At 43.7% G+C, this 26,948-nt stretch overlaps 1 protein-coding gene across 7 annotated transcripts in view; it reads left to right on the top strand.

The window, feature by feature from the left end:
* DPP6 (dipeptidyl peptidase like 6) overlaps window positions 1-26,948 on the top strand; it is an 812,601-nt gene that overhangs the window by 707,234 nt on the left and 78,419 nt on the right. For all 7 annotated transcript variants that reach the window (XM_037891092.2, XM_037891091.2, XM_043541565.1 and 4 more), the window contains 2 exons: window positions 19,835-19,989; window positions 21,196-21,293. In XM_037891092.2, the coding sequence (XP_037747020.1) occupies window positions 19,835-19,989; window positions 21,196-21,293 (253 nt within the window). The remainder of the gene's footprint in view (window positions 1-19,834; window positions 19,990-21,195; window positions 21,294-26,948) is intronic.

The following is a 26,948-nucleotide window of genomic DNA, read 5'->3' as shown; positions in this document are numbered from 1 at the left end:
GTCAGTGGGGTTGGAAAACCTTTGCTATCTGTAGACATCTTGGTGGCTTCTTAAAAGAGTTGTTGATCTCAGTCCAGTACCTAGTGGACAGGTGTTCACTTGGTAAAACCGTCATCCCAGTTGGCACTGATAGACTGCCAATAAGAATGCCTCAGGAGAGAGGCTAAGAACTACATGGACTCAGCACTCATACTCTGTTGGTCAGGATTCAGGCAGGTTGAGGGGCAATGTAAGGATATGCAGCTGCTCAAGCTGTACCTGTTCTGTGGACTCAGTCTGGCACCAAGAGTGAATGGTGCACATTTAAAATAAGTGCATCCAAAACCTGTTGTTATCAACAACAATGCAGAAGAGGCAGAAGTGTCCAGTAAATATTTCTGTTCTGTATTTGGGAAAAAGACAAATCTTGTAGTCTCATCCTATGGTGATAACACTCTTTCCATTCCACTAGTATCTCTGCAGGTTGTTAAACAGAAGCTATTAAAGTTAGCCATTTTTAAATCAGCAAGTCCAGTTAACTTGCATCCAAGAGTTTTTAAATTTCTGGACGAGGAGCTTGCTGGTCCATTAATGTTGATTTTCAATAAGTCTTGGAGAACTGGGGAAGTTCCAGAAGACTGGAAGAAAGCTAATGTGCCAACTTTTAAAAAACAGTAAAAGGGATGACCTGGGTAATTATAGGCCTCTCGGCCTGACATTGTTCTGGGGCAAGATAATGGAGTGGTTGATATGGCCAATCCGTTATCTTGTGTTATGAGAAGGAGTAAATAACACTTCCTTATTTACTTTCTCCACACCAGTCGTGATTTTATAGACCTCTATCATATCCCCTTTCAGTCGTCTCTTTTCCAAGCTGAAAAGTCCCAGTCTTATTAATCTCTCCTCATATGGAAGCAGTTCTATACCCCTCATCATTTTTGTTGCCCTTTTCTGTGCCTTTTCCAATTTCAATATATCTTTTTTGAGATGGGGCGCAGTATTCAAGATGTGGGTGTATTGTGGATTTATATAGAGGCATTATGATATTTTCTGTCTTATTATCTATCCCTTTCCTAATGTTTCCCAACATTCTGTTACCTTTTTTGACTGCCACTGCACATTGAGTGGATGTTTTCAGAAAACCATCCACAATGACTCCAAGATCCCTTCCTTGAGTGGTAACAGCTAAGTTAGACCCCAGTATGTCAGAAAACTATACTCTAGCAATTAAGTTGGGGACATTCTATGCCCTGTGTTACACAGGAGGTCAGACAAGATGATCACAGTGGTCCCTTCCAGCCTTGGAATCTATGAATCTTTCACTTTAGAACTTGAGTCTCTCTGTCATTTCTGTGATAGACCTAGCAGCATATCAGGGGTTGGTGGTTTTGGTGATATTCCTTCTTAAAATACATTAAGAAATTTAGTACTTGTGGCACCTTCGAGACTAACAAATTTATTTGAGCATAAGCTTTCGTGAGCTACAGCTCACTTCATCACATCCGATGAAGTGAGCTGTAACTCACAAAAGCTTATGCTCAAATAAATTTGTTAGTCTCGAAGGTGCCACAAGTACTCCTTTTCTTTTTGCAGATACAGACTAACACGGCTGCTACTCTGAAACCTGTCATTAAGAAATTTGTGCTTTGTGGGTTTTTTATAGAGAATATGGGCTAGATCCTGCCCTCTGCTGGGGGGAAGGAGAGAATATCAGCAGCTTCTTTGCCTATGGCTCACCGTGGCTAAAGCAGCAAAGCACAGTCTCTTGCCAGCATGCAGAGACCTGGCCAGCTAATGTGCCAACCTGCACACAACGTTCCCCAAGAGGGCATGGTCTACAGATTATGAAACATGTCTAGCTTCCCACCCAGGCCCAGCTACCCTGTCCTGAGAAGTACTGAGCACCCACAATCTCATTCAAATTAACCTCCACTCAGTATCAATGAAAAACAGGCCATATGCTTATCTTGTGAACAACAATAAGCCCTAGTCAGCTGCAGGTAGGACTACACTGTGCTTCTTCTCAAAGCAGCAGTCAAGGGCACCCCAAAGTGTATCCCGCTGGTCCACCCTGAAGAACTCTGCCCTGGCTGGTAAGATCCCTGTACCAAAGGAAGCACTGCTCACACTCTGCTCCAGCCAGGGCAGGATTTGGCAGCGCAGTGGAGACCAGGATGATAGCTAACCTACAAACACCATTAGGTGATCGGCTCCACACTACGCATGTTGGCTGGGTTGATAAATAAACCCCTTCTTTGCCTGTCACTTTTCAAACGGGGGAGTCCACATAGTCCTCTTGATGAATACTAGAGACTAATGAGAATGTTGTGTGTCAATGCCGGGGACTGGAAGGCTCCCTGAGCGGAAAACAATGTGTTCCAGATAATTAAACTTCATGACTAAGAGGAGATTAACATGACATTTTCAGCCCACACCTTTCTTGTGCTTGAGGGGATACACAGTGACCCAGCTGTTCTCATTTCCCTGAGATTATGGCTTTTAAAATCCTTAGGCCTGCCACTCACATCCAGGCATTTCCTAAATACAGGCTGTTGGTTCTGCTCTGTGCCTCATAGGGATGGCCTCTCTATAGCACTGCTGCCACTTGGCTGTGAGTTCCTCAGAGCCGGGACCTTTGTTGTTTAAAACTGCCTGGCTCGAAAAACACGCTCTACACCAAGGATCTCAAACTCAAATCACCACGAGGGCCACATGAGGACTAGTACATTGGCCCGAGGACCACATCACTGACACCCCCGGCCCGCTGCCCCCAGCCGGGCCCCCCTTCCACCCCTTCCATGAGGCCCCACCCCTGCCCCGCCTCTTCCCACCCCTTCCCTGCCCCCATTCCAATCCCTTCCCCAAAGTCCCCACCCCAACTCCACCCCCTCTCTGGCCCTATTCCAACCCCTTCCCCAAATCCTTGCCCCTGCCCCGCCTCTTCTCCGCCACTTCCCCTGAGCACGCGGCTCCCTGCTCCTCCCCCCTCTCTCCTGGAAAGCGCTAAGTGCCTCCAAACACCTGTTTGGTGGTGGGAAGCACCTGGAGATAGGCAGAGGAGTGGGGACGTGGCCTTGGGGGGGGGGGGGGGCGGGTGAGAGGAGCTTGGTGGCCATAGGAAATAACGCGTGGGGGGGAGCGGGGAGCTTGGCTGGCTGCAGCAAATAACTCCGCAGGCCGTGGACACTACACCAAGGACACTACAGAAATTACGAATGCTTATGGAATTTTCCAAAATGAACCTGGTGTCCTTTCGTTTGGTGTTTATTTTTCAGGTTCTTTAGAATGTATGTGTTTGGGAAGGGGTCTGGGGCACGACCTGGTTGTCAGTAGTGCAGCTCTGCCTCCCCCTCACTTTGCACAGATGTTCAAGGGAAGGGCTGCTTGGAAGAGTGGGAGAATGCCTTTTTGGAGGTTGGGCTCTGCACACAAGATTCATAGGACTGGATGGAACCCTAGCACAATGGGATCCTGGTCTATGACTAGGGCTCTGAGACAATATGATAATACTGTTAATGATGATAAGTAGGAGCGTTGCCAGCAGAGCGAGGGACATGATTGTTCCCCTCTATTCGGCATTGGCGAGGCCTCATCTGGAGTACTGTGTCCAGTTTTGGACCCCACACTACAAGAAGGATGTAGAAAAATTTGAAAGAGTCCACTGGAGGGCAACAAAAATGATTAGGTGGCTGGAGCACGTGACTTATGAGGAGAGGCTGAGGGAACTGGGATTATTTAGTCTGCAGAAGAGAAGAATGAGGGGGGATTTGATAGCTGCTTTCAACTACCTGAAAGGGGGTTCCAAAGAGGATAGATCTAGACTGTTCTCAGTGGTAGCAGATGACAGAACGAGGAGTAATGGTCTCTAGTTGCAGTGGGGGAGGTTTAGGTTGGATATTAAGAAAAACTTTTTCACTAGGAGGATAGTGAAGCACTGGAATGTGTTTCCTAGGGAGATGGTGGGATCTCCTTCCTTAGAGGTTTTTAAGGTCAGGCTTGACAAAGCCCTGGCTGGGATGATTTAGGTGGGGATTGGTCCTGCTTTGAGCAGGGGGTTGGACTAGATGACCTCCTGAGGTCCCTTCTAACCCTGATATTCTATGATTCTATGATAATCTGGGAAGATTCTGTCTTTCCTTTCCTATAGTACATTCACCATTCCTTGGGGATTGCATTTTTTTAAAGTTACTGCAGCATAATGCTTGATTCTGATATCATGCCAGTGTAAATCAGGGTTATGTCCACCAAAGTTAGTGGTGCTACATGAGTATAAGTGAGATCAACGTATACCAGTGGTATAGAAATACCCTAGACAGGCTGAGTCAGGCACTACCTATATAATATGTATTACCTTGACAATTTTGTGCGCACAGTAGGGCACATAAAATTATGGAGTCGGTGTTATTCTGGGATTACACCAAAGTAACTGAGAGAAAAATCTAAGTGAGCATGGCAGGAATATGACGCTGTGATCTTTGGAAACAGTCAGCACAATATGTCTCACTGAAGACCTATCTGAACAATGCATTTTCCCTAACAGAATAAAACAGCCTGCTTTAAGACTGTAAAATGGTAATCTAGTTGGATGTGTGGTGGGTGATTTGAGATGATCTAATAATTGATTTTTAAAAAGATGGCACTTGTCAAATAAGCATTTGTATGGGTTTGTATGGGTTTGTTATTTCAGTGAAGACCCCTGTGGTTTCCCTTATCTCAGAACTCTTTGTTTTCTCCCTTTGCAGACCCTCTTCCCTTTCTCTGATCGCTCTTCCTCTTATCTTCTTTTGATGGTTCTTACTGACAAATTCTTTGAGTTTTCTCTCCTAATATAAGATGTGGCCTTTCTTAGGCTTTAATTTCCTTTTGTTTAAACTTCCTTTTTATTCACAATTTTAATAAAACAATACAGTGTTTTCAGTGCACCATCTGCAATATACTCCATAAATAAAACTGCTGATTTTCCTTGATCAGCTGTCACTCTTACTGGGTTTAACACATTAGCAATCAAAGTAACAACAGAAGAAAAGGAAAGTCTCTTAGACCGAGAACATTTTGCATAACTTCTTATGGGAAAATTAATATATGCTGAGATTAATTGATCTATTGACAGCAAAGTGTGTGAAGAAAAAGAATCAAAGTATTTACTTTCTGTCTATATTATCACCTGTGGTCATGGCTTTCTTGGTCCTTGTTTTGATTTCCTACTGAAAGAGAGAGGACATGAGCTTTGGTGCATGAACAGAATAATCATGTGAAAGATATGGATTTCTTGGGGGGTGAGGAGGCGATAAATAAAAACTCCTTCAATCCATTTCACCCTCCTTAGAGGTTGCTTCTCACCTTTTGAGATGCAAAAGGCTTCTGCTTGTGTAGTTGCAGTAAAAAACATAACCCTGACTGCTGAGCCATTTCCAGGGAAGGCTGGTGTGAATTGGGGTAGTTCCACCGAAGGTAATGATGGTGTATCAGTTTATACCACCTGAAGATCTGGCCCATACAGCTTAATAGAGTTCATCACAGCATACTCCAAATTCAAATCTTTAGAAGCTTTCTTGTCTGCCACAGACGTGAGTCTATACTTTAGTTATTACATCTAAAAAAAAAGAGAGAGAAAATCTTGGCTTCTTTATTCCTCGCAACCTTCCCTGCTGGGTATGCTGATAACAATCATAGAAATTAAGGATAGAAAAGACCTTGGGGGCAATCATGCATTGATTTGCACTATCCTGAAGAAGGGCTTTGTAAATACCTGCAGGAGAGCTGCATTCTGTACAAATCTCCACTCAGTACAATGCTCCGCTCCATATGCACTGGTACAAATTGAAATGTGGGTATAGAGTGAGGGTGACCATGGTTGGAACTCCTTCCATGTGATCCTGCCCCCCTGAAAGCTGATGTATATCGGTCCCTTCCTGTATAACTAGCCACTCCAGCTCCGTTGCAGGAGTTATGGAAGATAAGCAGCAAAGGCAGAATGGCTGCTTAGGGGAATATCTTCCCTGCACATCACCTGCATCATCTGAAGCTAGGATGTTTAGCCCCGTACTGTGTTAAGCTGTCTGCAGATAGCATGGAGACCTGTAAGTACTCTCAGCACAGCAGTGGCCCAGGATGTTGGCTCTTTCAAAATACAACAAACATGAACTGATGTTAGTGTTTAGAGCTGGTCAAAAACTGTAAACACAACTGCATGAAAAATGTCAACATTTTGGAATTATTTTCATTTTCCAGGGTTCAAAGCTGACCTGTGGGGTTTTTTTTTAACTATTATTATTGGCCCGGGGGGAGGGAGGGAGAGAAAGAGGGTTGGATTGATGGATCGATCGATCGATTGATTGATTAGAATGTTTAGGTTTTTTTCTATGTATTTTTCTGTTTATCTTTTTTCACTTTTTGGTTTGTCCTTCTATTGCCTGTTTTGATTTTTTTCCATTTTTTTTTCTTTTTCAATTCATTTTTTTAAATGACTAGGATGGAGGGAATAGGGGGGCAGGAGGGAATAAAGAAGAAAAAGATGAAATATAAAATTGATAACTGGAAAGATAGAGAAAAATGTCGCCAACAATGCTTTTTATGGCAGCTCTAAGGGTGGAGTGATGGATAGGTGCTTAACCCAAATGCTGCAGACAGTGCCAGCCAGCACCTAGAGTGAAATGATGATGATCACATTCTGCATGGATGGACAAAGGACAGGCGCTCCCTATGAGCTTTCTCCTTCCAGTGCACTCATGCGAGAAAAGGAATAATTTGTCCCACAATTTCAGCTCTTATTCAGGCCAACCTATTCCCTGACAAGATATCAGGACAGGAAGGTCTTGTGTCACATCATGTCATTGCAGAATTGGGTTGGTAGCTGAAACTGACAATCACACAGAAAGGGGTGCCCTTTTCATTCCTCAGCAAAGAAACTGATCCTGGATGCAGTGGAGCTAGGTTGCGGAGCTCATTTGGATCCCCTATAAATTCCAGGAACTTGGTCTCTGGACAACATGAGACAGTTTATGAAAGTTTTGGAGCTCAGGGCACCTGTATGGCATTCCTACCTGTCCTTGAAACCCCAATAATAGAAGTCTTTACATACAGCACGAGAGCTGTGCACTACATAAACAAACAAAGGGTGCCTGCTCCTTGCCATTCTGCTTGTAAGCCATCAAATTCAGGATCTGGTGCCAGCAGAACAGGGTATCCCTGATGACCTTCATCTCCCAGGAGTTAGCAACAGCCTAGCAGACACCCTGAGGAGCTAATCCATAACTAATCCTGAATGGTCCCTGCAAAGCTCCATCATAGGAGCAATAATCCATCTTTGGGAATCTCTTATAATAGACTTGTTCGCCAACAAGGAAAAGAGCAATTGTCAGAACTTTTGCTTCAGAGGGGGCCTGAGAGCTCAAGACCAGTGGAACAGATGTTCTGTGCCTTTCCACCAATTCCCCTGATTCTCACGATGATTTCCAAGATCAATAGAGACAAAGCCATGATCATTCTCAAAAAGAAAAGGAGTACTTGTGGCACCTTAGAGACTAACAAATTTATTTGAGGATAAGCTTTCATGAGCTACAGCTCACTTCATCGGATGCATGAAGTGAGCTGTAGCTCACGAAAGCTTATGCTCAAATAAATTTGTTAGTCTTTAAGGTGCCACAAGTACTCCTTTTCTTTTTGCGGATACAGACTAACACGGTTGCTACTCTGAAACATGATCATTCTCGTAGCTCCATACTGGTTGAGGCAGTTTGGGCTGACTGACCTCTCATAGATGGCCATTCCAGCTTCCAGACCACTAAGATCTCACAGCACCATGGCCAGATGCTCCAGCCAGACCCAAAGTGACTGTACCTGATTGATGGCCTGCCCATTGGCTGGCTGAATATGATGGACAGGTGCTGCTCCGTGCAGCTCCAGAAAATCCTGGTACGGAGCAGGAAAACATCTACCAGGAAAATGTACTCTAAATGGAAGAGGTTCTCGATATGAGCAGCCCTGCACAGTTAGTACCTTATACAAACTCCAGCATCAAAGACCCTGGACTATATATTACTCTTAAAGCAGGCCAGCCTTTTGTTCAGCTTGAGTAAGGTGCAGCTGGTGGCAATTTTGGTTTGCCATCTGCCTGTGAAGTCGTATATGATCTTTGCTTACCCAACATTATCAAAAGTTTCTCACACTGGGAACTACCCCTGCCTGAGACTTCAGTATGGTCCTTCTGAGGCTCATGGACTCTCCCTTTGAACCTGTCTTAGAAAGCTCCATGCATTACATTACTCAGAAGACTGTTTTCCTGGTGACTATCAATTCAGCCAGAAGAGTGAGCGAGCTTCGGGCACTTATGGCCAAACCTCTCTATATGATGTTCCATAGGGACAGGGTGATGCTGAGAGCTCACCTGAAGTTCATTCCTAAGGGGGTCTCAAAATTTAATCTAAACCAGTCAACTTGTCTGTCTTCTTCCCAAAGCCACACTCGGCACCATGAGAAAAGAAATTACACACATTAGATGTGTCCAGGACTTATTAAGTTGACAGGTTAAGTCATTCTATTTCTATCCATGGGACAGGATGTTCTAAATATTAAGCTGTCTCATTACAAAGGAAACTGGCTGATGCACCTCTCCCCCCAAACATCAAGGCTCATTTCTCTAGAGCAAAAGCAGTATCCTCTGTCTGGTTCAGGAATGTGTCAGTATTGGAAAGTTGCAAGGCAGCAATATGGAGTAACCTACTGACTTTTGTCAAGCACTGCACCTTGAACTTAGGCACCAGGTCAGACGCCACATTCAGGAGAGCAATACTGCAACCGCTGCTTCATTGATACGCTGAAATGCTTCGTTCCCACCATCCTGAGGGGATACTGCTTGCCATTCACCTACGGTGGGTTCCACACTGACACACACGTGAAGAAAGATTTCTTACCCTACAGTAACCATTGTTCTTCCAGATGCTGTAGTCAGTGTGGATCCCATTAATCACCCTCCAGTGATTTCAGATACCATGGGCTTCAAGCTGTGAGAGAGCCGAGGGAGGGTCGCAGGAGCCCTGCCCTTTATGTTTTCACATGGACGCATGAGGAGGCAGAGAGTGCATGCACAGCCCCAGTGGACCCTGCTAGCCAAAGATGCTGATCCCATGTTGCTGTACAGTGGGATCGATGTTTACAACATCTTGAAGATGCACGGTTGCTGTAAGGTTAGTAACCGTTCCTTATGTTCATGAGGTGATTATGAATACGAAGAATAAAGAGGCCCCCACTCTCTGATACTTACTTTATATTCATAAATACGTTCTCTGCTTTGCTAAAGCTAATTGCTCTTTCTAATAATGGCAAGATCCTGGCATTGTTTCAAGGCAAAGGTTCACGCAATTAAATCTCAGCAACAGAGGCCTACAAAATGGCCACTAAAACCTCACTTGGCATGTGACCTTCAGCTGAACTGCTTCATTAAGCCTGAGAGCTTGGAGAAAATGTTTGTTGAATAAAGTCATTCCTAATTAATGTGAAAATGTCAAAGATTTGTCTGCCATCCTTTTTACCCCTTTCCTTCTAATGCTCAATTATGTCTCTAATGAGCTGCTAACATAAAAAGCCAAAAGCCGTATTTTAATAGGACAATACAATGAAAATATTCCAACAACATTTTGCCAAGTAGATCTATGCTGCTGTTTGTAATATTTCATATTTCTTACTCACCCTCCCAAGCTTGTACTGGGAAGGTCTTGGGTTGTCATTAAGTTATGATTATTATTAGTAGAAGTAGTAATTATTTACATTGGTTGCCATCAAAACCTTTTCAATGCTGCCTTGTATAACTGGACAGCAACCACAATCTCAGTGTTTGCAATGTCCCCTATACTTAGGGAAACATTATCCTTAAACATAAAGGAATATTGCCAATACTGTCCTAATGTATCTAGCTACCACAGGCAACCTAAAAAGTTGTAAGAATGACTGCTGTATGTAGCTTTGTATAGTGTTATTAATTTTGTTGTATTAAAATTGAACATGTTGCCTTAAGATATCAAACAAGAAATAATGTCCCTGTCCCTTAGACGTTCCAATCTGACAAATGATTTGAAAGAAGGTGAAAAGAATGGGCCCAAACCTACTCATCGACTTAGGCAAAAGCCCACTGAACTCAAGGGAGTGAGATTTGACTCTTGATGAAAATAGCCTGAGAACGTTTGGGTAAAATGAATAACAGTTATTTACCCCAAGGCTGCATGATTATCATCTGTTCAAAAAAGGTTCTCTTGATCCATTTGCCAAATTATGTAGTGGGATTTTGTTATTATTTCTTGTTTTATTTGAGCATTTAGGGACTAGGATGAGACAACCAAGGTCTTTCAATAATATATACATGAAAAAATATTTTAAAAGTTATAAAGACAGTTTACGCATAGTAATTACTCTAGGTAACATGTCTAAATTCTTTCCCCATAGAACAATAAACAGCATTCTGTGATGATCACTCTCTCAGTTAGCTTGAAAAGAATAAATCCTTGATCACTCTATACACCCCCATTTGTGAGCGGGTACCTGGATGGGCCATGTCATAAATATAAAGGGAAGGGTAACCACCTTTCTGTATACAGTACTATAAAATCCCTCCTGGCCACAGGCAAAACCATTTCACCTATAAAGGGTTAAGAAGCTAAAATAACCTCACTGGCACTTGACCCAAAATGACCAATGAGGGGACAAGATACTTTCAGATCTGGAGGAGGGGGGAACAAAGGGTTCTGTCTGTCTGTGTGATGCTTTTGCTGGGAACAGATCAGAAATGCAAGCCTTCCAACTCCTGTTAAATTAGTAAGTAATCTAGCTAGAAAATTCGTTAGATTTTCTTTTGTTTAATGGCTGGTAAAACAAGCTGTGCTGGAGGGAATGTGTATTGCTGGTTTTGTGTCTTTTTGTAACTTAAGGTTTTGCCTAGAGGGATTCTCTGTGTTTTGAATCTGATTAGCCTGTCAGGTATTTACCATCCTGATTTTACAGAGGTGATTCTTTTACTTTTCTTTAATTAAAATTCTTCTTTTAAGAACTTGATTGATTTTTCATTGTTCTTAAGATCCAAGGGTTTGGGTCTGTGTTCACCTGTACCAATTGGTGAGGATTATTATCAAGCCTTCTCCAGGAAAGGGGGTATAGGGCTTGGGGGGATATTTTGGAGGAAGATGTCTCCAAGTGGTCTCTTTCCCTGTTCTTTGTTTAAAACGCTTGGTGGTGGCAGCATACTGTTCAAGGACAAGGCAAAGTTTGTACCTTGGGGAAGTTTTTAACCTAAGCTGGTAAGAATAAGCTTGGGGGGGTCTTTCATGCAGGTCCCCACATCTGTACCCTAGAGTTCAGAGTGGGGAAGGAACCTTGACCTGGTGGCAGAGTGGTGGGATCATTTTGAACCAGAGATCATTTTGAACCAGAAGCACAGCAGGATTTTAAAAGGTTTTGTAAAAGGTGATTGCAACTGTAGATTCTGTCTCTCTGCCTGGGGGACAGAGCAGCAGGCATAACAAAAGGATTTTTCTATAGGCTGTGAACAGCTATCAGAGACAAAGGGTATCAGGTTACAGCACAGCAAAATTTTACAAGCCAGGATGTAAAATTTGTTTTCTTTCTAACTCTTGGGTGTAAAGTTAGTTAAAAACAGAGAGGTTAGGAAGACAGAATGCAATGTTCAACAGAAGCTGGAATTAGCCAGAATTGAGGCTGAGGAAAGACAAAAGGAGCATGAAAGATGGGTAGAACTCAGACAGATGGAGATGGATGCACGAGCGGCCAAAGAAAAAGAAATGGAGGCTTCCCACCAGAGAGCTATGGAGGCAGCGAAAGAGGTAGAAAAAGCCCAGGAGGCTGCCCACCAGAGAGCTATGGAGGAGAAGGAAAAAGAGAGGAAGCATGCACTGGAGATGGAGAAGGCAAAGGCTCAGCAGAATATATCGAATAACCCTAACAATCCTTCCCCAACAATCCACAAATGGGAGCGACTGTGTCCACATTATGATGAATCCAGTGATATTGCTGAATATTTTCTCAGCTTTGAGAGACTGTGCACATTCCATAAAATTCCTGAAGCTCACAAGATGGCCACATTGGTTGCAAAATTGACTGGAAGCGCTCTGGACATATTAAACAAAATGCCTATTGAGGAGGCTTCTGACTATAATAAATTCAAGGATTTGGTTTTAAAGCAATTTCAAGTTACACCTGAAACTTACAAAGTAAAATTTCGAACCCTTAAGAGAGGGCCTGGACTAAGTAATGTGGCTTATGTAAACCAGATGACAGATCTGTTTGATAAATGGGTCAACGGACGGGCTGTAACTAACTTTGGAGGAATGCAGAATTTGATGATACAGGAGCAATTCCTGAATATTGGAATTCAAGGAGGATATAAATCAGTGTTTATGGGATAAGAAAATGGCCTCAGCAGGAAGTCTTGCTTCTTACGCTGATCAATACGAGCAGTCCCAGACCGCCAGAGAGGCGGGACAAGCCGGAACATAACGGGTGAAGGAGGAGAGAGGAACAATCCTGGTCGCAGTTGGAGCAGATACCAGAAGGGACACCCTCAGACCACATCCTACTACCGGGGGCAGCCCAAGGGCCCAACTACACCCTAAGGCACACTCCAGACATCTTACCATCCCACCACACCATTCTCCAGCAACCCACCTCGCCCTAGTGACCAGTCAGCTGGGCGATGTTTTAAATGTAACGAGCCGGGGCATGTAAAGGCCAATTGCCCCAAGAACCCCAACAGACTACAGATCATTGCACCAGAATCACACTAGGGGCCCTCAGGCCCAGATGCCTCTGAGATACCCTCAGAGCAGAGGGAAACTGTGAGTGTGAGCGGGAAGAAGGTCACAGCGTGGAGGGACACCGGAGCACAAGTGTCAGCTATCCATGCTTCCTTAGTGGACTCCAATTTAATCGACCCAGAGGTCCAAGTGACGATTCAACCCTTCAAGTCAAACTCTTTTGACTTACCTACAGCCAAGTTGCCTGTCCAGTACAAGGGCTGGTCAGCAACATGGACTTTTGCAGTCTGTGATGATTATCCCATCCCCATGCTGTTGGGGGAAGACTTGGCCAATCATGTAAAGCTAGCCAAGAGGGTAGGAATGGTCACCCGCAGCCAGGCTAAGCAAGCTGTCACACCTAGCTCTGTTCCGGAAACTTCTACCAGGACCCGGTCAGAGGAGATGGAGCTGGACCCCATGCCAACGTCTGCAACAGCAGTAGTGGATCCAGTCACAGAGACCCAGACAGAGCCAGAACCGGAACCGGCAGAACAACCAGCACCAGACCCACTGCCAGCACTGAATCCAGTATTTGCAACCCCAACACCAGAGGGCCCCACTGAACCGGCACCGGCAGCAGCAGATAACCCTACGCAAGAGACTCAACCAGAGTCTGAACCCCAACATAGTTCACCAGCAGAGAGCGGTTCACAGTCCACGGAAACAACCCCATCACCTCCATCGCTTCCAGAGGGACCAAGCTCAGGTCCACAATCCAATGAGGGACTGATGTCTCCAGCATCAAGGGAACAGTTCCAGACCAAAACAGGAAGCAGATGAAAGCCTCCGGAGAGCTTGGACAGCGGCACAGAGCAACCCACCACCTCTCAGCTCTTCTAATCGATCCAGGTTTGTTGTAGAAATAGGCCTTTTATACAAAGAAACTCTTTTTGGTGGACACCAGGAAGACTGGCATCCTCAGAGACAGTTGGTAGTTCCAACTAAGTATCAGGTAAAGCTATTAAGCTTAGCCCACGATCATCCTAGTGGCCATGCTGGGATGAACAGAACCAAAGACCATTTGGGAAAGTCGTTCCACTGGGAGGGAATGGGCAAGGATGTTTCTACCTATGTCTGGTCTTGTGAGGTGTGCCAAAGAGTGGGAAAACCCCAAGACCAGGTCAAAGCCCCTCTCCAGCCCCTCCCCATCATTGAGGTTCCATTTCAGCGAGTAGCTGTGGATATTCTTGGTCCTTTTCCGAAAAAGACACCCAGAGGAAAACAGTACATACTGACTTTCATGGATTTTGCCACCTGATGGCTGGAAGCAGTAGCTCCAAGCAACACTAGGGCTAAAAGTGTATGCCAGGCGCTAACAGACATTTTTGCCACGGTAGGTTGGCCCTCTGACATCCTTACAGATGCAGGAACTAATTTCCTGGCAGGAACTATGGAAAGCCTTTGGGAAACTCATGGGGTGAATCACTTGGTTGCCACCCCTTACCACCATCAAACAAATGGCATGGTGGAGAAGTTTAATGGAATTTTGAGGGCTATGATACATAAATTCATAAATGAGCACTCCAATGATTGGGACCTAGTGTTGCAGCAGTTGCTCTTTGCCTGCAGAGCTGTACCACATCCCAGTTTAGGGTTTTCACCATTTGAACTTGTATATGGCCGCGAGGTTAAGGGGCCATTACAGTTGGTGAAGCAGCAATGGGAGGGGTTTACACCTTCTCCAGGAACTAAGTTTCTGAACTTTGTAACCAAGCTACAAACCACCCTCTGAACCTCTTTAGCCCTTGCTAAAGAAAACCTAAAAGATGCTCAAAAAGAGCAAAAAGCCTAGTATGATAAACATGCCAGAGAGCATTCCTTCGAAGTAGGGGACCAGGTCATGGAATTAAAGGTGCTCCAGGCCCATAAAATGGAAGCATCATGAGAAGGGCCATTCACAGTCCAAGAGCACCTGGGAGCTGTTAATTATCTCATAGCATTCCCCACCTGAAACTGAAAACCTAAGGTGTACCATATTAATTCTCTAATGGCTTTTTATTCCAGAGAATTAAAGGTTTGTCAGTTTATAGCCCAGGGAGGAGATGACGCTGAGTGGCCTGAAGGTGTCTACTACAAAGGGAAAAGTGCTGGTGGCGTGGAAGAGGTGAACCTCTCCATGACTCTTGGGCGTATGCAGCAACAGCAGATCAAGGAGCTGTGCACTAGCTATGCGCCAATGTTCTCAGCCACCCCAGGACTGACTGAACGGGCATACCACTCCATTGACACAGGTAATGCTCACCCAATTAAAGCCCAACCTTACCAGGTGTCTCCTCAAGCTAAAACTGCTATAGAATGGGAGATCCAGGATATGCTACAGATGGGTGTAATCTGCCCCTCCCGCAGTACATGGGCATCTCCAGTGGTTCTAGTTCCCAAACCAGATGGGGAGATATGTTTTTGCATGGACTACCATAAGCTAAATGCTGTAACTCACCCAGACAGCTATCCAATGCCTCGCACAGATGAACTATTGGAGAAACTGGGACGGGCCCAGTTCATCTCTACCTTGGACTTAACCAAGGGGTACTGGCAGGTACTGCTAGACGAATCCGCCAAGGAAAGGTCAGCCTTCAGCACACGTCAGGCTGTGTGAATTTAATGTGCTCCCTTTCGGGCTGCAAAATGCACCCGCCACCTTCCAAAGACTTGTAGATGGTCTCCTCGCAGGATTAGGAGAATATGCAGTCACCTACCTTGATGATGTGGCCATATTTTCGGATTCCTGGGCAGAACACCTGGAACATCTACAAAAAGTCTTCAAGCACATAAGGGAGGCAGGACTAACTGTTAAGGCTAAGAAGTGTCAAATAGGCCTAAACAGAGTGACTTACCTTGGACACCAGGTGGGTCAAGGAACTATCAACCCCCTACAGGCCAAAGTGGATGCTATCCAAAAGTGGCCTTTCCCAAAGTCAAAGAAACAGGTCCAATCCTTCTTAGGCTTGGCTGGATATTACAGGCGATTTGTACCTCAATACAGCCAAATCACCGCCCCACTGACAGACCTAACCAAAAAGAAACAGGCAAATGCCGTTCAGTGGACTGAAGAATGTCAGAAGGCCTTTAACCAGCTTAAAGCGACACCCATGTCTGTCCCTGTGTTAAGGGCCCCAGACTTTGACAAATCTTTCCTAGTAACCACAGATGCATCTGAGCGTGGTGTGGGAGCAGTCTTAATGCAGGAAGGACCGAATCAGAAGTTCCATCCTGTCATGTTTCTCAGAAAGAAGCTGTCTGAGAGGGAAAACAACTGGTCAGTCAGTGAAAAGGAATGTTATGCCATTGTCTACGCTCTGGAAAAGCTATGCCCATACATTTGGGGATGGCGTTTCCACCTGCAAACCGACCATGCTGCACTACAATGGCTTCATACCACCACGGGAAATAACAAAAAACTTATTCGGTGGAGTTAGCTCTCCAAGATTTTGATTTTGACATGCAGCACATCTCAGGAGCTTCTAACAAAGTGGCTGATGCACTCTCCCGTGAAAGTTTCCCAGAATCAACTTGTTAAAATTGTCCTTGAGATGTGGAAAATATTGTTAGTGTTTATACACTTGGTAGTATATGTAGAGGTACATGTGTCTTATGAACTCTGTTTTCTCCGGGAGCTCCAGGAAGAAATCACAGCCAGTGTTTCATCCTCTCTGTGATTTGGGGCGGGGGGGGGTGTCATAAATATAAAGGGGAGGGTAATCACCTTTCTGTATACAGAACCAAAAAATCCCTCTTGGCCACAGGCAAAACCCTTTCACCTGTAAAGGGTTAAGAAGCTGAGATAACCTCGCTGGCTCCTGACCAAAATGACCAATGAGGAGACAAGATACTTTCAAAGCTGGAGGGGGGGCAGGGGAGAACAAAGAGTCTGTCTGTCTGTGTGATGCTTTTGCCAGGAACAGATCAGGAATGCTCTTCAGAACTTCTGTTAAATTAGTAAGTAATCTAGCTAGAAATGCATTAGATTTCCTTTTGTTAAATGGCTGGTAAAATAGGTTGTGCTGAATGGAATGTATATTGCTGGTTTTGTGTCTTTTTGTAACTTAAGGTTTTGCCTAGAGGGATTCTCTATGTTTTGAATCTGATTACCCTGTCAGGTATTTACCATCCTGATTTTGCGGAGGTGATTCTTTTACCTTTTCTTTAATTAAAATTCTTCTTTTAAGAACCTGATTGATTTTTCATTGTTCTTAGATCCAAGGGTTTGGGTCTGTGTTCACCTATACAGATTGGTGAGGATTATTATCAAACCTTCCCCGGGAAAGGGGGTGTAGGGCTTGGGGGGATATTTTGGAGGAAGATGTCTCCAAGTGGTCTCTTTCCCTGTTCTTTGTTTAAAACGCTTGGTGGTGGCAGCATACTGTTCAAGGACAAGGCAAAGTTTGTACCTTGGGGAAGTTTTTAACCTAAGCTGGTAAGAATAAGCTTAGGGGGGGTCTTTCATGCAGGTCCCCATATCTGTACCCTAGAGTTCAGATTGGGGAAGGAACCTTGACAGGCCACACGGAGAATGCCACACTCAGGGCACACTGCAAGAAATAGGGCAGACAATCCCCCAAACTGGTGGTTTATTTATAATTAGATTCACCGAGCCAGTAACAAAAGAATAGTACCACACTGGTTAACAAGAAGCCAAACACAGTCTCCTGTAGGCAACCCAGCCCTTGGCTCCCATCTAGACAACCAAGTCTAATATAATGAGAGGTTACTGAAAACTCTATTCACTATACTTATAGTTCTGCCAATCCCAAAGGATCAGACACTCACCCTAGGTCAATATGAGTCTCAGATCTTACCCAATAACTGCACTGATGCCAATCCTTTCCTAACTAAAAGCTAAAGGTGATCGAAGAGTTAAAGGATCGTATACATTCAAGTGATTTTCAGGGTCCATAGTTCAGTATCAGAGCAGTGATGTTATAGCTACTGGTTTGTGAAAGTCTCTCTGGAATCATCCCAAAAGGTTTGAATCAAAATGCAGTTTAGATGTAGAGTCTGATAGAGTCTTTTCATGAGAATTCCAGGGTAATCCAGGTAACTACTTGGTGACCTGGTACTATGGTTTAGACTTTCCCTGTTAAAATTTAAGCAGACCTGAGATGAAAAGATCAGGCCCAAGGTTTCACCTTTATAGCTGAAGTGGGCTGTTAAGTGTTTTGAGCACAGCGTGTAACTGAGGATTCTTCTTTGTTGAGCACACATTATCTCATCACTTTGAAGTTAACATTCTAGTTACGATGCATACACAGGTAATCCAGTTATACTGTCTCACATCTTTGATTTTAAGATTAACTGACCCATCCACATACATGGTGTAAGGAAATTAAGACATGGCAGGGAATTAGCATCCACAAGCTAATCTGGTTACATTGTTAAACTTCTAACAAGATATAGGTAAACACAGACCAATGGATCATACACAGGTTGGCTGGTCTGTCAGTGTCACACTGTGAAAAGCCCAAAAAAACACTTAAAAGTTATGTGTGTCTGTGTTTAGTGACAACAGTGCAGATCTGGCATATGGGGACTCTGTGAACCCATCCCTATGCACAACAGAGGAAGGTCATATTCTGGTCAGACCAGAGGATCTCTTTGGAGTGGTGTGGTGCATGGATCCAGTGGACCAAAACCCTGTATGACCAAAGCTCTGAATGTTTTCACTCTTCTTCATAACTTCTAGTTTCCAACACTCTCTCTAATCCTGTCTGTAAAGAGGCTTTCAGCTTTTAGATGCATACAAAGGCTGTAGAAATCACTCTTTAAGTCCTAAACTTCTCTATTTATTGGCATTTGGAAGACACTAACTTGACTTCCTAAAGTTCCAGTTTTGTGAAAGGTAATAATCTATTTTCTTTAAGAGGTTTAATATCGTATGAGTGATCCTGACTAAAGCACAGCAGAAGGGATTGCATGTCCTGTACAGATTACTGTACGGGAAGATAGGTTTTGTTCTTTTGATGTGAGACTAAGAATCACAGATTCTGTAGAGCTAAAGCTTCTAGAGAATTCAGCCCTAAAAGGCACAGCTATATAGGCAGACAAGCCCTGGCTACTACTACAGGTTCTTGGAATTCATATTAGGTAAGCATTAGAGGTGGTTCTGGGCCTGGCATGTTGCAAGACACTGTCTTTCTGATTACCATTTTGATTTCCCACCAAACACACACACACACACACACACACACACTTGAATTATGACATAATTTTTGTGGCTCGTGTCTGAACAACCAGTAGATATTACGGCATTATACGTGTATGTATATATATATATATATATATATATATATATATGCCACCTGAAAGTCTGGAGTCTCAGCATTCAGTGCTGTGAAGCATTAATTCCTGACTCCAGCAGTTTATAAAATACTGGTTTGAAAAAATTGTCAGAAATGAAGTGGTAATAAAATGCAAGATGGTAATCAGAATGACATGCTTTTAGTATGTCAGTAGCTTATGATGTGCCAGTGTCACCAGCCCTCTTCAGACCAGCAAACTTTTCCAAACCTGGGAGCAGTAATTAGAAAGATAAAAATTTCAGTCCTTGACATGTGCTTGTATCTATGTTTCAGTGCTATAGCAATTTAAGACCACTAATACCTCCTTAAAGAGAATAAAATCTCAATCTCAGAAGCATTTTCAGTAGTCCATAACAGCTATGAAATATCATCCTTTTTGTTGCCAGCAATGAGCTATAGGCCCAAACTCTCAATATACTTATACATGACATTATGTACAGTATGTACTTAATATGTACGTTCACATATCTGTGTACCATATACCTAACACAGCGACAGCAGTGCCTTTTGTGGTGTCATGGGCATATGTGCCTGATAATTTAAGCAACCTGATGTTTCTTGAGCAGTATTTATGCCTAGTAACCTATATGTTGAGAATAATTATTATCAGTTGTGTTCATTAGTGATATCGCATAATTTAACGAGCATTTTTTACTGATTTTCCTGTTGCATCCTCCATGTGCTATGATTAGACTAGGATCTTTAGCTCTATGCTGTTTGGTTTCATGTCTAATAGGTGCTTTTTTCTTTTTAAATTAGAGGAGATCTTGAAGACTCATATAGCACATTGGTGGTCTCCTGATGGCACCAGGTTAGCATATGCAACAATAAATGACTCCAGAGTCTCTACTATGGAAATTCCAGTCTACACTGGCAGCCTTTACCCTACTGTTAAAACATATCATTATCCAAAGGTAAGGGAAAATATAAACAAACAGTCAAAAGGTTTTGAATTTTTCATGGTTTTGTTTCCAGGTGACTCCGATATGGTAATATATAATAAAACATATTCATAAGCAGTGCAATGAACAGAGAAAAGATCGTTCATTCCCCATTGAACTGTTAAACTGTGGTCTTCATTATTCTTTTGCTGCCTTCGTAAAAGTACATTTTTCTGACACTGCTAGTAGTCATTCAAAAAAGTAAAAAGAAAAAATAGTCTAAACTCTTTCTCCCTCTTGTACCTGGACAAAATTAGTTGGGTTTTGATGCTAGATGGGGACTACATCTGAGAAGTTGCAAACAAAATTATGATATTTGTTGGTTTTGTGCCTTTACATCAAAAGGGCAATCAGGAAAATTTAGTACTTAGACTTTCCTGTAAAATTCAAGATGGGATACTAGACAGGACAGATAGTCAGGCCTCTGAAACACACCACAACTTAGCTTTAGGGAGACAAAATGAATTAGGGATGAAAAGGGCCAATCCTGCATTGCTTTGCAGAGCCCTACAGAAGATTGTCGCTGCAGGTGAACAGCATCTGGTGCAAATCTCAAGCCAGTGTGGAATATTATTATTACTTTCTGCTGCAGTATAGTATGTTGTACTGTACTGCACAGCTGCTTCCTGTAGACATCTCACTTTGTGTGGTGGTCCCCTCAGATCTCACATGCTAAGCCAAGTCAAACCCAGCTACTCCTGAAGATAGGAGACATCAAAAGAATACATAGATGCTGCAGGAAGTGGTGCTGATGATTCAGCAGGAGGCGCTCTTTCACATAAGCCAGCATTTAACCAATGTCCGACATGGGGCTAAAGGATACCCTGCCATTTTCAGATAAGGCATCAAATTGAGATCCTGACCCTCGTTACTAAAAATACCATGACATTTTTCACAAATGTGGTAGATGTTATTGTCAATGTTCTAGCCAAATTTCAATGTGGGCCATTACATCCGACCATCCTAAGTTCCTCACACTTCAATGCCTGCTCAAAACTGTTGTATGCTTTTTCTGTGCATTGTTAAACAGTTTCTGCTTTCCAGCCCAAGGGTGGTTGAACTTCATAAAATAAGATATTTTTGTGTATATTATGATTACAATGCATTTTAGGATCTGTTCAGATAAAAGGTTTTATCTATAAATGTAAGGTGTTATTTATTGTCATTTTTAATTTCCAGGCTGGAATGGAAAATCCAAGCATTTCTTTACATGTCATTGGTTTGAATGGCCCTACCCATGATCTGGAAATGACTCCCCCTGATGATCAAAGAATGAGGTATGTTGCTTAGTATGTTATACAATTGCTTTACTTCAAAGATTACCTTTATAAATATTAATTGTACAGCCTTTTCCTCCACTGCTATTAAATGATTTCATTCTGTGCAAATAAAAAAAAGTAACTACTTGAACCACTTGAAAGTGATTTTTCTTCTTAAGTGTGATTTTGTATAAAGGTTATTTTTGTTGGTTTGTTTGTGTGTTTTTTCTCCTTAAAATCATTTTGCTCAGGATTAGCCTGAGGGCTGTTCTGAGGAAACTCTGTAGACTGCGCTAAAATCTGCACAACAAATTCATTTAATGTGCTGATTTTAACTGTTGTAAAGACAATACCTTAATTACAATTTTCACCACATATCGGAGAGCTCCAAACTAGACATTGGGACAGACATATAACCACTGCAGCGCAAGCACGAAACTCAGCTAGTTTGGCAATCAAACATGAAAATGAAACCAGGAAGGCTTTATGCAAATGTTTTTTGATCCAAGAACGTATCATCAAAACTAGAAGCAAAATTTTTTGCTGTTTCTGCATAGGCTTGAGTTTTTAGAAAGTAAAGCCCCAGTTCAACAAACTAGTTAAAAATGTGCTTATCATTAAGCATGTACTTAAGTTTATTACTATTCAGCAAAGCACTTAAAAACCTTACTGGGATTTAAGCATATTTCATGGCAAAAAACTATGTTAACACAGAGTTAAGGTTGCTTGGTGATATGTCATCCCCTTGCAGAACACTAAGTTGAGCAAAACAACAAACTTCTGAAAACCAGGAAATGCACAGTTGGGTTGCCTATGTAACCTAACTCTGCCCTCTTTCAGAAGGGCCCCAGTGTGCCCCGTTAACACACGTACCTTTACTCTGACCAGTCTACAGTTTCTGAAATGTACAAGCTGCTCACCTTTTACAGCCCATCGATAGTTTGCTCTCTAGTGCTGTGCAAAAAAAATCCACCCAGAAACTTTTTGGAAAATAGCTCTTCCTTTTGGGGCCTATGTTTCTGGAACTCCTGGCTCAACTGATGCCACATTTGGGTCACTAACCCTATCTTACACACCCATGAGGCATAGAAAATTTCACAATAATCCATGTCGGCATGCGGATTTCAGGGTATTTTAAAGTGTCTTCCTTTGCATAGGAAGGATAGAGGCACAACACAGACATAAGGCTCCTCTAAAAGGGCATCTGCAGCATAGGAAGCTCTGAAAGGTGTGAACTGGCTCATTCACCTCAATGTGGTGTTCTCAGTTGAATGAGAACACCCCTTGGAGATTACTACAACCTGAAACAATAGCTCTGAGACTTGTGAACTACTCCATTCATCTGAGTAGGTTTTCCCCTCCAGCTCCTGAGTGCTTTAGAGCCACCCTATGATATGAATGAAATATGCCTGTTCTCAGCTCCCCGCTCAAAGGGCAGGATTTCCGCAGATCCTGGCTCACATGGATGCAGGGAGGGAGCCTCAGACTCTCTCAAAAGGGCAAGCCCTGCCCCCTCAAAACCCAGCTCATGTGATGGAGAGTGGGGGTCCAACCCCTACTGGTGGGCACTGGACTCTCAGACACTGGCATACACACAGGGGCAGTGAGAGGGGCTGAGGCACCCCCAGAGGGGCAAGAGCCCCCCAGAACTGGGCATACAAACAGTAGACAGAGCAATGTGGCGCCCCCGCACCTATTCTGCCACAGTCCTCCTGACACTTGTACCTCATCCCCTTCCCAGTGTCTCACTCCTCCACTCCCACCAACTCCCACGCCTCCCTCACCTAAGTCCCAAACCTCTCTGCCCTTTTTACTCCTGGGGGAATTCTGTGCCACTATATGTGTGCAGAATTCATGTCCCCTGCAGATTTCTTTGCTTCCATGGAGAAAAATGAGTTCTGATTGGGAAGTGAAGGGAATCCTCATGAGCAGTCGTGCACCCCATCCCATCAGCACGGGCATGTCATTTTGGGCACCCAGAGCAGCTGGCAGAGAGATAAATCACCGTGGGGGTGGGAGGTTGGGGCTGGAGATGCCTTGGCTTGTGGCTCCTACCCTGTATCGGGCTCAGCTGCTAGTCCCAGCTTCCCCTGCAAGGAGTGGCCACGGCTGGGGCCGGCTAAGACCCACCCTCAGAAACCTCCCCCAGCTGCAGGAAGCTCTGCACCTCCCCTTTACCCTCTTCCCCCTGCTTACTGCCCCCATCGCTCCTCAGCTGCTGGGGGAGGGGTCACTGTACTGGGATCTGCTCCCCTGTTCACCCAACCCCCGTGCACCCAGACTCTCCCATGACCGCCCCCCCCCGCCGCCAAACCTCACCCCCCTGACCTGGACCACCCCAATGAGCCCCCCCCCCCTCCACAGACAGATCCCTACCCCACCAAGCCCCCCTCTCCTACACCCACCCACCACTGAGCCCCCCACACCCAGACTCCCCCGCTGAACCCCAATCACCTTCACCTGGATCCTCCGGCAGTGTCCCATTGCCCCTTCACCCGGAACCTCCCAATGAGCCCCTGTGCATCCAGATACCCCCTGCAACCAGATCCCAACACTGAGCCACCCACATCCAGATTGACCCACACAGAACCCTCACACCCCACACCTGGATTGCCCCACACTAAGCCCATCCACTTCAATCCTGCTAGGCTGAGCCTGCCTGCCCACTCCTGGTGCACCTGGCGCAGAGGAGCAGGGTCGTGGGGTGTTTCTGAGGCATGGGCGGCCCTTGCACTGTGCCAGGTTTGGGTGTAGCCTCACCACTGAGTCTGTGTCCCATGATCTCCCACCTCCATGCTCCCCACTCCCAATTTATTTATAGACAAAATTTGCAGAATTTTGCAGAAAATTAAAATATTGTGTGCAGAATTTATATATTTTGGTGCAGAATGCCCCCAGAGTACTTTCTGTATCAACACCCCATTTATCCCCCTTCCCTTACTGCATCGCCAAACACCACTCTCCCAATTTCCCCACTCCTCCACCCCCCTAATGCCCCTTCTCCCACCCAGGAAACATTCACATGTCTAATTTTGTCCCCAGATACTTTCATTACATTCCCCCTCAAATAAAATTGCCACCCATGACTCACTAATTGTAGCCACCTCCAGGCACTCAATCCAAAATGCCTTTTGTCTTATGTGGGGGCTTGTGATTAACTTATCCTTCATTATGTTAATTGAAGGGTAAATTCATGGCCATCAATCTTAACAAGGTCTGTGACTCATCCAGTCATCAGTTCCTCTCAGGTTAACAATACAGCAGTTGAAGGAAACTGGGATTTTGTTTTGTTTGTTGGGGCAGGGAGGAAAGGAGCTGTAACTCAGGAACTCCTCAGTCAGATGACCCCAAATCTGAAACACTAACCATACCCTGCACTCCCATCAGGCACAACAAATTTGAAATCAGTCTGAGTAACCATTCGAATTCTTGAGCACTTATAAAGGTCGAGCTTTAAAGCACATACATTGGTGGGAATGGAAACGCTCTAGCTGTTTCTCTGAACTGGCACGTACACACTGTAAAAAACATTAGTTTTCTTAAATACTGGTCTCAGTTTGGGTCCCCAAATATTTAGTGAGTGCCATGCACTTCTTTGGGTAAAACTTGACAAATTGAAACCATTTTGACTCAAATCACTTCAATAGTTTGCTCTCTAGCTCTGCACAAAGAAAACCCACTGAGAAACTTTTTGAAAATTGCAATCTTTTCAGGGGCTGTGTCTCCAGAACCCCTGGCTCAAATGACCCCAAATTTGGGTCACTAACCCTACCATGTACGCTCCTGAGGCATGCCAGATTTCAAGGCAATCTGACTAATCATGGCAATTTCAGAGAACTTATGTACAAAGGTTGACTTTTAAATAGAAGTCATGATGTAATCTTAACTATGGTGACACTGCTACACCACAATAACTCTTAAGTGCTTAGCTGACCTGGGGCCTATGTGTTGTGGTTTCTTGGACACTTGAAAACAAATCATTATACGGCTATAAAGAACAGTGTAATGTTTTGGCATAAGAATTTATTATCATAATCAGTCTGCCTTCAGGGGAGAAGAGTTCTAATCTGCTGCTTTAGCTCAAGTTTGATGCAGTCACCTACAAAAGCCTGGAGGCCAAATCCTGATTTCATTTATGCTGATGTAAATCAGGAGTTAGTCCACTGACTTCAGTGGATTTACACCAGTAAAACAGAGATCAGAATCTGGTTCCATGCCTACACTGCCACTAATGGTCCCTCTCCAAATATTAACAGAGCACTTTGTGTGAATGTCAAATACAATTTGTAAAGATCTCTTCCTCCAGGATATTAATTTGTGTATGGTCACCAGACAGATATACTGGTACCTCTGGGATATTTTTAATTAGATGTTGGACCTCCAAACAAAACCACACCAGCCAGTAGGCACTGCACAAAGCAGATGAAAATTGCCTGTTTGCCGGGGGGAGGGGAGTGTAGTGGGTTAATCTTTATTGTGCATGAGAAATATAAAAGGCCAGATTCTGATACCGTTACACAGGTGGAGTAGTTCTGTACTCCACAAGTGGTCCCAAACCAATAGAACTATCTGTGGAGTAAGATGTCCTTCAATTTGTTTTATTATAGTCTATTTGATTCTATATCTTATTCTAATCTATTGTAGGCTTTTAAACTGTGCTAATCACTAGTATCTGAGCACCTTCTGGTACTCCTTCAGTGTAAGGGGTATCAGAATCTTCCCCATGGTGTTTTTCGCATTGTCATTCTAAAGTGTTACATTACAGATCCATTTATACTACCAAGACAGAAGTGTCACCAGTGAATACACTCAAAAACATGCAGAACAGGACTTGTCTTGTAAAAACAATTTCAAATGTGCATGTATCGAGCAATGGCTCAGTATAATGTGATACCTTAAGACCATTGTTACTGTCATTTTTCTGTTGGACTGGTGATTGGGAAATAGCATTGTCTGTATGCAAAGAGGTGCAAGCTAAAATTCTTTAACATAGTTGTATTGTTATAACAGCTTGAAACAGTTTATAGAACTGCCACATCTTAGTACTCTAATAAATATGTGTCGTGTGGGGTTTAGCTATAACAATCATGGACTAAAATAATTTATTTGATATAATTCATATTATACAATGGTGCAAAATATACAAAAATTAATGACTCTATGTATTTCATCAAAAACATTTCCAGAGCATAGTACAAGTGGTTCTGCTAGACTCAGGGGTACATTGTCATTATGCATATATTGTTCTGAAATGAAGGACTTTTTTGCATTTTATTACTGTGATTGCATTTTATTAGAACAGACAGTGGGGATCTCCTATAGAATTAGGGTTTGCCTACACTTGAAACATTGCATCACTGCAGTTGCGCAGCTGTAGTTTTTCAGCGTAGACGTTACCTATGCCAACAGGAGGAGTTGTCCTCTCAGCGTAGGTAATACATCTCCCTGAGAGGTGGTAGCTAGGTCGACGGGAAAATACTTCTGTTGGCCTAGCGGTGTCAACACCGGAGGTTAGGTCAGCTCAACTGTGTTACTCAGGGGTGTGGATTTTTCACACCCCTGAGCAATGTAGTTGGATCAACTCAATGATATAGTGTAGACCAGGTCTTAGTCACTGAAAAGAGTTTCAGGGAGGAAGGCAGTGTTTCTCACAAGTATCTACAAACAGAGAAG

The sequence above is a fragment of the Chelonia mydas genome, chromosome 2, assembly GCF_015237465.2.
Source record: "Chelonia mydas isolate rCheMyd1 chromosome 2, rCheMyd1.pri.v2, whole genome shotgun sequence".
NCBI lineage: Eukaryota > Metazoa > Chordata > Testudines > Cheloniidae > Chelonia > Chelonia mydas.
Note: the sequence above shows the minus strand (reverse complement) of the source record. Positions and strands in the feature narration are given on the sequence as shown.